Consider the following 14,548-nt stretch of genomic DNA (forward strand, 5'->3'; position numbering starts at 1 on the left):
AAGGATCCAGGCCTGAGTGAGCCCAGACCCGACTGAAGAGCTGAAGACGTGCCCCCACCGGTGCGGACTCCCGTAGCGGAGCCCCAGTGTCATGCGGTGGACTTGGTCGAAGCCCGGGAGGACTTCTGCTCCTGGGAGCTTGCCACAGCTGGCGATCTTTTTCCCCTTCCCTTACCTCTAGCAGCAAGGAAGGAGGACCCTCGTCCTTTTTTTAATTTATTAGACCGAAAAGACTGCATCTGATACTGAGGCGTTTTCTTTTGCTGTGGAGGGACAAAAGGTAGAAAAGATGACTTACCCGCGGTAGCTGTAGATACCAGGTCCGCGAGGCCTTCACCAAACAAAATGCCACCTCTGTAGGGCAGAGCCTCCATAGCCTTCTTAGAGTCAGCATCACCATTCCATTGATGAGTCCACAACACTCTCCTAGCCGAGATTGCCATGGCATTGGCCCTTGATCCCAAGAGGCCAATATCTCTCGCAGCCTCCTTAAGATAGACTGCAGCGTCCCTGATATGACCCAGCATCAAAAGCACTCTATCTCTATCCAGGGTGTTAATTTCAGATGACAAGTTATCTGCCTACTTTTCAATAACGCTACTCACCCATGCCGCTGCCACGGCAGGTCTGAGCAGCGTACCTGTCGTGACCTAAATAGATTTCAAGGTAGTTTCCTGCTTACGATCCACAGGATCCTTTAGGGCTGCAGTGTCAGGGGACGGAAGCGCCACCTTCTTGGACAACCGCGCTAGAGCTTTGTCCGCCGTGGGCGTCGACTCCCACTTTACCATATACTCAGAGGGAAACGCCATAGAAATTCTCTTGGGAATCAGCAACTTCTTGTCAGGAGTATCCCAAGCCTTTTCAAAAAGAGTGTTCAGTTCATGAGAGGGAGGAAACGTTTCCATAGGTTTCTTTCCCTTATACATACAGACCCTTGTCTCAGGCACAGCAGGGTCTTCTGTGATATGTAACACGTCCTTAATTGCCACAATCATGTACTGAATGCTCTTAGCCAGTTTAGGATTCAATTTGGCATCACTATAGTCGACACTGGAGTCAGAATCCGTGTCGGTATTTGTGTCTGCTATCTGGGTAAACTAACGTTTCTGTGACCCTGAGGGGGTCTGAGTTAGTGACAAAACATCTTCCATGGATTGTCTCCATGCTTGGTTCTGAGACTCAGATTTGTCTAATCTCTTATGCAACGTTTAAGACACTCCACATATCTACCCAATCAGCAGTCGGCGGTGCTGACAGAGTCACTCCCACATTCTGTTCTGCCCCCTCACCAGCCTCCTCCTGGGAAGAACATTCAGCCTCAGACATGTCGACACACGTGTACCGACACCCACTATAACACTGGGCTATAGGGAACAGACCCACAGTAAGGCCCTTCAAAGAGACAGAGAGGGAGTTTGCCAGCTCACACCCAGCACCTCACCCGGTCTGCAGGAATAAACAATGCCCCAGACCTTGCAGCGCTTTTATATATAAATATATTCAACACCAAATATGCTGTACCCCCCCCCCCCCCCCCTGTTTTTGCACCCTGTTACTTGTGACAGAAGTGAAGGGCCAGGACCAGCGTCTCTGCAGCTTGCTGTGAAGAGAAAAGATGGCGCCGATAAGAGCTGGAAGGACGAACCCCCGCCCCCTAAATGGCGCGCTTGTGTCCCGCTTATTTTTATACTGGCGGGGGTCTGTATACAGTGCCTGCGCACTGTATACCTCTGTGCCAGATCTTAAAAGAGGTTTTATTGCTGCCCAGGGCCCCCCCCCCCTGCGCACTGCACCCGTGTAGTGCCGTTTGTGAGCAGGAGCAATGGAGCGCAGCGCGACCGCTGTGCGGTACCTCCGACACAGATGTCTTCTGCCGCCTTCACTGAAGTCTTCTTTGCTTCGGTTACTCACTCGGCTTCTCTCTTCTGGCTCTGTGAGGGGGACGGCGGCGCGGCTCCGGGAACCAGCAGCTAGGCTATACCAAGTGATCAGACCCTCTGGAGCTAATGGTGTCCAGTAGCCTAAGAAGCAGAGCCTTTAACTCACAGAAGTAGGTCTGCTTCTCTTCCCCCTCAGTCCCACGAAGCAGGGAGCCTGTTGCCAGCAGTGCTCCCTGAAAACAATAAACCTAACAAAAGTCTCTTCTAGAGAAATTCTGTAGATCTCCCCTAGTCTGTGTCCAGTCTCTCTGGGCACAGAATCTAACTGAGGTCTGGAGGAGGGGCATAGAGGGAGGAGCCAGTGCACACCCATTTAAAGTCTTAAAGTGCCCATGTCTCCTGCGGATCCCGTCTATACCCCATGGTCCTTTTGGAGTCCCCAGCATCCTCTAGGACGAAGGAGAAAATAAGAATTTACTTACCGATAATTCTATTTCTCGTAGTCCGTAGTGGATGCTGGGGACTCCGTCAGGACCATGGGGAATAGCGGCTCCGCAGGAGACAGGGCACAAAAGTAAAAGCTTTAGGATCAGGTGGTGTGCACTGGCTCCTCCCCCTATGACCCTCCTCCAAGCCTCAGTTAGGATACTGTGCCCGGACGAGCGTACACAATAAGGAAGGATTTTGAATCCCGGGTAAGACTCATACCAGCCACACCAATCACACTGTACAACCTGTGATCTGAACCCAGTTAACAGCATGATAACAGCGGAGCCTCTGAAAAGATGGCTCACAACAATAATAACCCGATTTTTGTAACAATAACTATGTACAAGTATTGCAGACAATCCGCACTTGGGATGGGCGCCCAGCATCCACTACGGACTACGAGAAATAGAATTATCGGTAAGTAAATTCTTATTTTCTCTGACGTCCTAAGTGGATGCTGGGGACTCCGTCAGGACCATGGGGATTATACCAAAGCTCCCAAACGGGCGGGAGAGTGCGGATGACTCTGCAGCACCGAGTGAGAGAACTCCAGGTCCTCCTCAGCCAGGGTGTGCCCCTGACCAAGTAGCAGCTCGGCAAAGTTGTAAAGCCGAGACCCCTCGGGCAGCCGCCCAAGATGAGCCCACCTTCCTTGTGGAATGGGCATTTACATATTTTGGCTGTGGCAGGCCTGCCACAGAATGTGCAAGCTGAATTGTACTACACATCCAACTAGCAATCGTCTGCTTAGAAGCAAGAGCACCCAGTTTGTTGGGTGCATACAGGATAACAGCAAGTCAGTTTTCCTGACTCCAGCCGTCCTGGAAACCTATATTTTCAGGGCCCTGACAACATCTAGCAACTTGGAGTCCTCCAAGTCCCTAGTAGCCGCAGGTACCACAATAAGCTGGTTCAGGTGAAACGCTGACACCACCTTAGGGAGAAACTGGGGACGAGTCCGCAGCTCTGCCCTGTCCGAATGGACAATCAGATATGGGCTGTTGTGAGACAAAGCCGCCAATTCTGACACTCGCCTGGCCGAGGCCAGGGCCAACATCATGGTCACTTTCCATGTGAGATATTTCAAATCCACAGATTTGAGCGGTTTAAACCAATGTGATTTGAGGAATCCCAGAACTACGTTGAGATCCCACAGTGCCACTGGAGGCACAAAAGGGGGTTGTATATGCAGTACTCCCTTGACAAACTTCTGGACTTCAGGAACTGAAGCCAATTCTTTCTGGAAGAAAATCGACAGGGCCGAAATTTGAACCTTAATGGACCCCAATTTGAGGCCCATAGACACTCCTGTTTGCAGGAAATGCAGGAATCGACCGAGTTGAAATTTCTTCGTGGGGCCTTCCTGGCCTCACACCACGCAACATATTTTCGCCACATGTGGTGATAATGTTGTGCGGTCACCTCCTTCCTGGCTTTGACCAGGGTAGGAATGACCTCTTCCGGAATGCCTTTTTCCCTTAGGATCCGGCGTTCAACCGCCATGCCGTCAAACGCAGCCGCGGTAAGTCTTGGAACAGACATGGTACTTGCTAAAGCAAGTCCCTTCTTAGCGGCAGAGGCCATGAGTCCTCTGTGAGCATCTCTTGAAGTTCCGGGTACCAAGTCCTTCTTGGCCAATCCGGAGCCACGAGTATAGTTCTTACTCCTCTACGTCTTATAATTCTCAGTACCTTAGGTATGAGAAGCAGAGGAGGGAACACATACACCGACTGGTACACCCACGGTGTTACCAGAACGTCCACAGCTATTGCCTGAGGGTCTCTTGACCTGGCGCAATACCTGTCCAGTTTTTTGTTCAGGCGGGACGCCATCATGTCCACCTTTGGTCTTTCCCAACGGTTCACAATCATGTGGAAGACTTCCCGATGAAGTCCCCACTCTCCCGGGTGGAGGTCGTGCTGAGGAAGTCTGCTTCCCAGTTGTCCACTCCCGGAATGAACACTGCTGACAGTGCTATCACATGATTTTCCGCCCAGCGAAGAATCCTTGCAGTTTCTGCCATTGCCCTCCTGCTTCTTGTGCCGCCCTGTCTGTTTACATGGGCGACTGCCGTGATGTTGTCCCACTGGATCAATACCGGCTGACCTTGAAGCAGAGGTCTTGCTAAGCTTAGAGCATTGTAAATTGCTCTTAGCTCCAGTATATTTATGTGGAGAGAAGTCTCCAGACTTGATCACACTCCCTGGAAATTTTTTCCTTGTGTGACTGCTCCCCAGCCTTTCAGGCTGGCATCCGTGGTCACCAGGACCCAGTCCTGAATGCCGAATCTGTGGCCCTTTAGTAGATGAGCACTCTGCAGCCACCACAGAAGAGACACCCTTGTCCTTGGAGACAGGGTTATCCGCTGATGCATCTGAAGATGCGATCCGGACCATTTTTCCAGCAGATCCCACTGAAAAGTTCTTGCGTGAAATCTGCCGAATGGAATCGCTTCGTAAGAAGCCACCATTTTTCCCAGGACCCTTGTGCAATGATGCACTGACACTTTTCCTGGTTTTAGGAGATTCCTGACTAGCTCGGATAACTCCCTGGCTTTCTCCTCCGGGAGAAACACCTTTTTCTGGACTGTGTCCAGAATCATCCCTAGGAACAGCTTTAAAGACTTTAAAGCTGTGATTTCCTTACAGAAAAGTAGTCTGTTTTGTATCTACCGCCGCACGCTGCTGAGAAACTCCTCAGCCGCGCGGCGCTGTGATAATGCCTCACCCCCTCCAGCTGTCCGCTGGCTGGCGCGCGCCGGGACAGCTGTTACAAGGTCCTGTAGCAGCGCCTGTGCACCGCTTGTCTTCTGCAGCGCGAAGGCTCTACCATGCAGAGTCTTGCGCCGCACTTAGCTCCAGCGTGCCGGCCGCTGTGGACAGCCTTTTCTCAAGGGGGGGGGGGGGTCGTTTAATAAAGTAAAAGTAATTCAATGAGAAAAAAAAAAAAAAATAAGAAAGAACCTAGCCTAAGCTCTTCAACTTGAACCAGTACTCACTATTAGAGGATCTCCTGTAGAGAGATGCAGGTCCCTTCAAAAGGGCTCTCTGTCTCTCAGAGTTCAGTGTGCCTTGTCCCCCTTTTCATTAGGTTGACGCAGCAATATGTTTTTATCTTTTAAGACAGGAGCATAAGCCCCCACGTACTGTACCTCCAGCACAATTTTTCAAACTGGGGGATGAGGGATGTGAAGGGGAGCATAAGCCCCCACGTACTGTGCCTCCAGCACAATTTTTCAAACTGGGGGATGAGGGATGTGAAGGGGGAGGAGCCGGCTGTGCAGACAATGCTAATTTTAGATTGTGCCACACCTCCGGTTGCAAGCTTCACACCCCTACTGTATAAGCCTCCAGTGTCCCCTAGTGGATGAAAGAGAGAGTCAGATATCGTCTGGCACTCCGTACCCCCGGCAATCTCCAACTCCATTACATCCCGCCCTAGATTTTCCTTCAGGATCTAGTTATGTGTCGTGACCACCGTTCACAACACCTCCCTCTACATCCCGCCCGCTGAGAATCCAGACAGTCGGCATGTGCCAACTAGCAGGGACTATTCCCACTTGTGGGAACTGATGCACTCGCCCCCCCGCCGCAATACCCAACCCTTGCTTAATAGAGAAAGTAACTTTTGCCCTCTGATTCCCGAAGACCATTCCCCTGCATGTACTTTTCTGAAGACTATATTGCTCTCTTCTATATTCCACCCCCTGATCAGATGCAGTTCTGTAGTTCAATACTTTTTGGGTTCATGTTCACTGTGCTTCATATTTGTATTTTTCAGGAAATAAATAAAAAATAAAGAATTGGAGAGAATCACTTAATTTGATAGCACAGTGATTAGAGCTACTCCTATAGGGCTTACCTCATCCATTTTACTAGTATCAGATGGTGACGTAGCCATTGCAGTCTGCCCAGATTTCTCACGCAGTCTTTTCACAGTCTCCAACATCTAAAATAAAATGTACTCATTCAATGGCTTTTATGAAACAGTAAGCGCAAACCTAGATCAGGGTAAAGACGTGGATGTAATCTTTTTAGACTTTGCCAAAGCGTTCGATACTGTACCACACATGAGACTTATCTACAAGCTACAAGAATCAGGGCTAGGAAGCACAATATGCACTTGGGTCAAAAACTGGTTAGATAATAGGGAGCAGCGCGTTGTGTTTAATGGATCTTTTTCAACTTGGACTGAAGTGCTAAGTGGTGTGCCGCAAGGCTCAGTATTAGGACCGCTATTGTTCAATATTTTCATTAACGACCTAACAGAAGGTCTAGAGAGCATGGTGTCAATTTTTGCAGATGATACCAAATTGTGTAAGGCTATAAATATAGAGGAGGATGCAGAGTCTCTTCAGAACGACTTAGTTAAATTAGAAGCATGGGCAGCCAAATGGAGAATGCGCTTCAACACAGACAAGTGTAAGGTAATGCACTGTGGTAACAAGAACAAAAATTACACCTACCTACTAAATGGGGTAAAATTAGGGGATTCTGTACTGGAAAAGGACTTGGGTGTCCTCATAGATAGCAAGCTAAGCAGTAGTACCCAAAGTAGGACTGCAGCAAAGAAGGCTAATAAGATATTAGCATGCATAAAAAACGGGGTATTGATGCTAGGGACGAGAGTATTATACTCCCGTTATATAAATCACTAGTGAGGCCACACCTTGAATACTGTGTACAATTCTGGGCACCGTACTACAAAAAGGATATCCTGGAGCTTGAAAAGGTACAGAGGAGGGCGACCAAACTAATTAAGGGCATGGAGACGATGGAATACAAGGAAAGGTTTGAAAGACTAGGCATGTTTACATTGGAAAAGCGGAGACTAAGAGGGGATATGATCAACATCTACAAATATATAAGGGGACAATACACAAAGCTTGCGCGGGACCTGTTTTTGGTTAGATCAACACAGAGGACTCGTGGACACTCGCTCAGGTTAGAGGAGAGGAGATTCCGCACAATACGGCGTAAAGGCTTTTTCACGGTAAGGACAATACGTGTTTGGAATTCCCTGCCCGAGGGAGTTGAAATGGCGGAATCTGTCAACACCTTTAAGAATGGGTTAGATAAATTCCTAATGGATAAGGATATCCAGGGGTATGGTGCATAGTCATGCATTATAGTTACTATAAATAGGGATAAAATGTAACGGCTGACAGCAGCATCAGTCAGAAATTTTAGTCAAATCATCATGCATAGGAGACCACAAATAGGTTGAACTCGATGGACAATTGTCTTTTTTCAACCTCAGATACTATAATAAGTATTTATTCATTCCGGCTGACATGCCAGGCCTCACTGCGCATTAGGAGCAAGCTGCACCAATCACAGACAGGGCACCTTCTCCACCAACCTACCACCTTTTGCTGTTAGAAAGGGGCACCTTACAGGAAAAGGAGATGCAAAATAGAAACGTCTAAGTAATCATGGGCCAGGTGGAGGAACTTAGGAATCTGACACTCACACAAAAGAAGATGGTTTCATGGTGAGTAAAGGAAATGACACTTATAAACTTGTTTGGGACTATTCATAAACCATAATAACACAATGGTCTTTACCTGCCGGACCCAGCTGATCATATCTTTCTGGGCTTCCAGTTGTGTCAAACTTTTCAGTTTTTCTAGAATGCTGACAAGGCTTGTGGCATCGACATCCGCGCTGCTGAGTCCTATACAAGCAATAATACAAGTGTTAGTAATGAGAACAAAGAAAAATGACAGCTACAATGACATACTACAAAGATATAGGTAATTAGGTTGTTATAAGTTATATAGCTTGGCAAGGTCATGTTTTCTAATACTCTGATAGCTTGTGGAATGACAGTTATTAGGTCGACTACTATTGGTCGACATGGAAAAAGGTCAACATGAGCTTAAAAATTTTTTTTATGTCATTTTCTTTGTAAAGTGACCGGGAACCCCAATTAGTGCACCACTTCGTTCACCATGCTTCAGGCAAGGTTACTATTCCAAATCGCAGTCCACGTAGATTGTAAAGTATGAAAAAGATCAATAAATGGAAAAAAAAAGTGACAACTCATGTCAACCTTTTTCCATGTCGACCTAGTGACCATGCTGACCTAATGCATGTCGACCAATAGTGGTCAACCAAATGAGTGTCAACCTAAAGACCGGATCCCCTTATAATCATCCCTCTCTCCTCCCATGGGCACATTCTTAGTCTGGCTACACAATGCACAAGGCCAGCCGTCATGGACATGGGAGGGAAGGCTGTCCGATAGTTGGGATCGCTTCTATTCACTACACAACGTATGGAGGAGATCCACATTTGCAGCCTGCAGTTGGCTGATTGATAATAGTGTGGATCGGACAGGTTTCAGAACCAGATTGATTTTAGGTTGTGAACCATCATCATTCAAAGGTCACATTCTCCCGACACAGAAATAGCCAGAAATCTCTTACTTGCTGCTTTGTGATAGAAATCAAATGTTACTTCTTCCTCGGCAGCCGTCTGTAGCTGCTGCTTCTCTTCTATCAAACCAAGGGCTATGATATGCAGGGCCTGTGATCGGAGAAATACAGAATACACAATGGTAACCGACCTGGGAGTGACAGCTGTGGGTACATGCTGGGAAATACATTACTACGATATTATCAGAAGTGTATTCTCTGTTCATGGATTCAGCTTTGTTTTCCTTCTAATCCCAATCAATGACAGGTCACCAAATCAGCTTAATAAAGTATTATTTTTATTTTATTATTTATTCACCATATCCTCAATTAACTGAAACACTTCCGCAATGTATAAAGTGAGCTTTATTTCCCTTATTCTTCTGCACTGAATGGGAACTCTGGACTCAGATCACTTTGCTTATTGGGCCTGATTCAGGTTTGTAAGTAAAGCAAAAAAGCACACAACTGGGAAAAACCATGTTTCACTGCAGGTGGGGCAGATGTAACATGTGCAGAGAGATTTAGATGTGGGTGGGTTATACTTTTTTTTCTTTACTTACTTAAACCTGAATCGGGCCCAGTGTTACTACTGAGGAGTCACGTTCTGTGATTGTGCCTGCTCTCTATGGTGTGCTTTTGCTCTTTCCAGTACTGTCATTACGGGCTCTCTATTCATTTTGTAATGCTTTAAGGGGTCTATTCATGAAGCTGTGAAAAAAGTAGAGAAGTGAGCCTGTGGAGAAGTTGCCCATGGCAACCAATCAGCTGCTCCATACAATTTTATAGTATGCAAATTATAACTGTTACTTCAATACTGACTGGTTGCAATGGGCAACTTCTCCACTGGCTCACTTCTCTACTCTTTTCACTGCTTCATGAATAGACCCTTTTGTGTCTGTGGCGACAGGCTTTTTTTGTCATTGCCACTGCAGGCTATATGGTGTAATTCTTTTCATAGAATTTCCCTCCAGTTCCTTCACCTTTACCTGGACTGAGCCCCAGGATCACCAGGTTTGACAACAATCAGAGATGATGTGAGGTGCAAATACGGCATGTGATTGGATGGCTTCAGCACTGATCAATCAGTCCATGTCTACGTGACAATCCTCCAATTTAAATTACTTGAAAAAGTGAGCTATAAATTTCCCAATATCACATGATCTACCTTCCCTGGTGTAATCTAGGTCAGTGCTTCTCAAATCCAGTCCCTGGGACAAACTGACAGTGCATGTTTTCCAGGACTTGTGTTAAATAATTATGTTCTAATTATATAACACAAGTTAAATAATTAGAACCACCTGTGGATCTTTTAAAATGTGTCAGTCAGTAATGGTTACACCTGTGCCCCAACAAGAAGCTGAGAAGCACTGGTCTAGGTGTTAGTAGAGTGAGTACTTGTCATAGCCTAGGTACACACTGTACAATAATCTGTCAGATAATCTGCCAGATTGATCTGGTTGGAATGAAAATCTGGTAATGGATGAGAGCAAATGACAATCGACCATTTGCTCCCAAACACTGCAGAATGGACAAAAACAGTCGTTCATCCAAGTTGGTTAAATTTGTGTTTAACTAACGACAGGTTTTGTTAGTTTTCCAGTGTTTGGGAACAAATGGTCGATTGTCATTTGCTCTCACCCATTACCAGATTTTCATTCCAACCAGCTAGATCTGGCAGATTATTTGCCAGATAATTATATAGTGTGTACCTAGCTTTAGGGCCTGATTCCAATATGTATGGTATAGCACAGCTGCAGGGAAACGGCTGTGCAATACCGTACAACTAATCTTCTAATGCTGCAGGAAGCATCTGAGATCCGAGTGCTGCTCGTAAAGACGCAGTGGTCGCAGCCCTCGGACATCTGCATAAGCCAAAGCTTACTCAGACTGGCTATCAGAACTCATATTCCAGGTCCAGGAAGTTTGCGTCCAATGATACAGACACTGGGCATTGACGCCATTTTGTAGAACGGTCACCACCCCCCTTCCTACTCCACTCCCAAACGCCACAGCATGTCAATCATGCCGCAGCTAAGAGCAGACTGCGAGCGACTATGCAGAATGCATTCTGCACATGCGCAGTTCCCCCACCATTGGATTGGTAAGTATACCATCGGGTTTACGTACAAATCCGAATTAGGACCGTTGCGGACGTTTGCTTTTATTTATTATTATTTATTATGTTATTTATATAGCGCACACATATTCCGCAGCGCTTTACAGAGAATATTTGCAAATTCACATCAGTCCCAGCCCCAGTGGAGCTTACAATCTATATTCCCTAGCAAATTTATACGCATACACAGTCATACTAGGGTTAATTTTGTCAGAAGCTAATTAATGTACCAGTATATTTTTGAATTGTGGGAGGAAACCGGTGTATCCGGAGGAAACCCACACAAGTACAGGGACAATATACAAACTCCACACAGTTAGGGCCATGGTGGGAATTGAACCCAGGACCTCAGTGCTGTGAGGCAGTAATGGTAACCATTACACCATCCACTTTTAATACTACTTTTGGGTATTATGATGACAGAGTGTCAAAAGAATGTTTTTTTGCACAGGATATGTCAAAATCATCTTTCACATACAAGTACTGCTCTAGAACAGGGCATATGCACACAACATGAGACCAGGTCACTGTACCATCTGTATCATGCCTTCTGTCCACATGAATGGATCTTCTCCTGCTGCCCTCTGTAGGATGGTCCGGAGAAGGTGCATCATCACATCACAGCACAGGAGGTTGCTTACATTACGGAAAGCTGGACTGAAGTCTGGAGGCGGGGGTGGCGGTAACGCTGAACAGACCGAAAATAAAGCTTCTTACAGAAACTGTTTTATTACACCCTGTTACACTTTATGTTCTTGGATACATGAACAGTTTGGTTAATGATTTGTGCATCATACAGACTTACCTTCAGAACTATTTTCTTTTTTACGTCTTTTCTTCTGTGTGTGCTCAGCCTGTATGTACAAAGAGATGACATTTTTACTACAACACCTTACATATAATTTAACAACATATTTCTAAGTGCACATAATACAATTGAAGAACATATAATTGCCCCTAATTCAGAGAACATATGATAAGGTGACTACTTTATTAATTTGTCATATAGTTTTTTGTGGATCGTAGGATGATGGCTAGAAACTTGTCCCCTGGTCTCTAAAGCAACACTTAAACCCTTCAACTGCAAGCCGTATGTACAGGCGGGAATGTCTGTTAGAAGCTAGGTCATACCATAGAAAATACAACTAAAAATACAGAGATTATGAAAAGACAAGGAATCTGCCACAACTCTGCAGACAGCTGCCAACCTGATTGATTCCTGGGAGACAACTGATTGCTGCATGTTGCTGAATGCTATGGCGAAATGGCATAGAGGGCCCGGTGGAATGAAGCTGGGATTACTGAAGTTCTTCTGAGGGTAAAAGTGGAGGTGATTCAATTGCATGACAGGTGGAAAGCAATTCCCAACAGGAACCTGGTAAGAGGCATGGGAGGGGAGATGTATCAAAGAGCCGAAAAGTAACCAATTAGCAACCAGCTTCTAGCTAGCATTCATCAAGAACATTCCATAACTTAATAGGTAGAAGCTGATTAGTTGTTATGGGCAGTTCTCTTTAGGAGCTTTGATATATCACCCCCATGGTCTCTTGCAGGGCTTCCATCATCTGGGGTGCCACCAGCTTCGTACACAACACACAATAACGCATGGATGAGCGGCCTCTCCTCCTGTCTGTGGCAGAGAATGGAATGTGCACAGAGTAAGGTACTTGGGAGTTTATGGGGTGTATTCAATTAATCCGACAAGTCGGAAAAACTGCACTTTCCGACTTTTAAAGGTCAAATCTGGATTCAACCTATTCAAGTCTGTTGACATTTTTCCGACTTGTCGGAAACCACGTGGAATGGCAGATTAGCCGCAGATCCACATATTTTGGCGGATTTGTGGGCATTTCCGACAAGTTTTTAGCACATTTTCGACAATGGCGATTTGACTTAGAAAAAATCGGATCGGCATTGTCGGAAATGGGCAGAAACCTGTCAGAAATGACCGCAAATTGAATAGTGAAGTGTCGGATCCTCTCCGTAGGAGAGGATCAGACACTAATTGAGTACACCCCTAAGAAGTTGAAAGTTGAAAGGATGGAAGTACCAGGCCTAGAGTCACCTCCTTAGGAAACTAATAAAAAACTGCCTTACGTGACCAGCCTGGGTATTTGACCTGCAGTGGTAGGAGTGTGACATTTTTCCCGAGGGTCCAACCTCCTAGGGGCAGAGCTTGCATCTATCACTTCTGTTTCTTACGCTATAACACATTTGAAAATTTGCTCCTTAAACCCAATACTAAAGGAGAGGTTTGAAACCATTGAGAGCACAAGAGAGAGAAGAGATGTAAAGACATATACAATGTACAGATGTTATTGCAGAGAAGCAGATATAAATAACCTCAATAATGGTCTGGAGGAATTACAAGAAACGGGTGTTCATGCTAATATAACACATACTGCACGACTAAGCACTTAATGCATTGTTGTCTGATATGTACCTGCTATGAGCCATTAATAGTAACTCTATCAGACTCTCTAAGAGCTGACAATTAGCTAAAGATAAATTGCATTTCCACACTAACCAATATAATGCATATATTAATACATAAGGCTACAACCACAGAAACCACACTATCAAAGCGGCATTCAAAGTGAAAAGCCACAGCAAATTCCTCATGGTAATTTATCACTATTTACCATATCATGTTAGGTTACCTTGCTGCGCTGGGTTTTGGTGTAGTGATAGAAAAACACATTAAATTGGCCAAGATATTCATCCTTCAGTTCATACACGCCATGTCCAGATACTCCCGGCTTCCTAAATAATATCATTTATAACGTTATATTTTGTTTGCAAGAGCCCTAAAGTTACTTAATCATAAGACCTGGAAAAATCAAGATTGTAGCAAGTTCCTATCAAGTCATGTTTAAAGGTTACGTCCACCACGTATATTTTGAGCACTACTGGACCCATGCAAGGTGTATCTCATACTTACCTACTTTTGAAAAGTAGTTTCAGGGAGACTGTAGATGTTAGCAAAATGTGTGGCACGCCATTGAGTGGGCGTGTCCTGTTCCACCCAAGGGGCGTGTCTAGCTCCATCTATGGGCATATCTATTTCCACTCAGGAGTGTGTCCTGGAAAAGTGGGCGTGGCCTCACAACTTCATATTATCAAACAATAAATATCTTTTCACACCCCCTCTGCACACACAATTAGCTGCCTTACACATAACAGCCACAGTAGTGTTCCTTACACACAATGTCTCCAGTACAGTGCCAGATACACATGAAATACCCCCCCCCCCCTCCCAGCAGTGCCAGATACACGATATACCCCCACAGCAGTGCCAAATACACATGACATGCCCCGCAGCAGTGCCAGCTACACATGACATGCCCCGCAGCAGTGCCAGCTACACATGACATGCCCCCAGCAGTGCCAGATACACATGATATGTCCCCCAGCAGTGTCAGATAGACATGATATGCCCCCCCAGCAGTGCCAGATACACATGATATGCCCCCCAGCAGTGCCAGATACACATGATATGCCCCCCAGCAGTGCCAGATAGACATGATATGCCCCCCAGCAGTGCCGGCTACACATGACATGCCCCCCAGCAGTGCCAAATACACATGACATGCCCCCCCAGCAGTGCCAGATACACATGACATGCCCCCCAGCAGTGCC

At 46.0% G+C, this 14,548-nt stretch overlaps 1 protein-coding gene across 1 annotated transcript in view; it reads right to left on the reverse strand.

Annotated features, from left to right (window-relative positions):
* UBR1 (ubiquitin protein ligase E3 component n-recognin 1) overlaps window positions 1–14,548 on the reverse strand; it is a 296,661-nt gene that overhangs the window by 128,153 nt on the left and 153,960 nt on the right. The window contains exons 23-28 of the mRNA XM_063947658.1: window positions 13,570–13,672; window positions 11,715–11,763; window positions 11,443–11,597; window positions 8,803–8,902; window positions 7,939–8,048; window positions 6,234–6,320 (exon numbers count right to left, since the gene is read on the reverse strand). Of these exons, the coding sequence (XP_063803728.1) occupies window positions 6,234–6,320; window positions 7,939–8,048; window positions 8,803–8,902; window positions 11,443–11,597; window positions 11,715–11,763; window positions 13,570–13,672 (604 nt within the window). The remainder of the gene's footprint in view (window positions 1–6,233; window positions 6,321–7,938; window positions 8,049–8,802; window positions 8,903–11,442; window positions 11,598–11,714; window positions 11,764–13,569; window positions 13,673–14,548) is intronic.

Source organism: Pseudophryne corroboree, chromosome 12 (assembly GCF_028390025.1).
Source record: "Pseudophryne corroboree isolate aPseCor3 chromosome 12, aPseCor3.hap2, whole genome shotgun sequence".
In the NCBI taxonomy this organism is placed as follows: Eukaryota; Metazoa; Chordata; class Amphibia; order Anura; family Myobatrachidae; genus Pseudophryne; species Pseudophryne corroboree.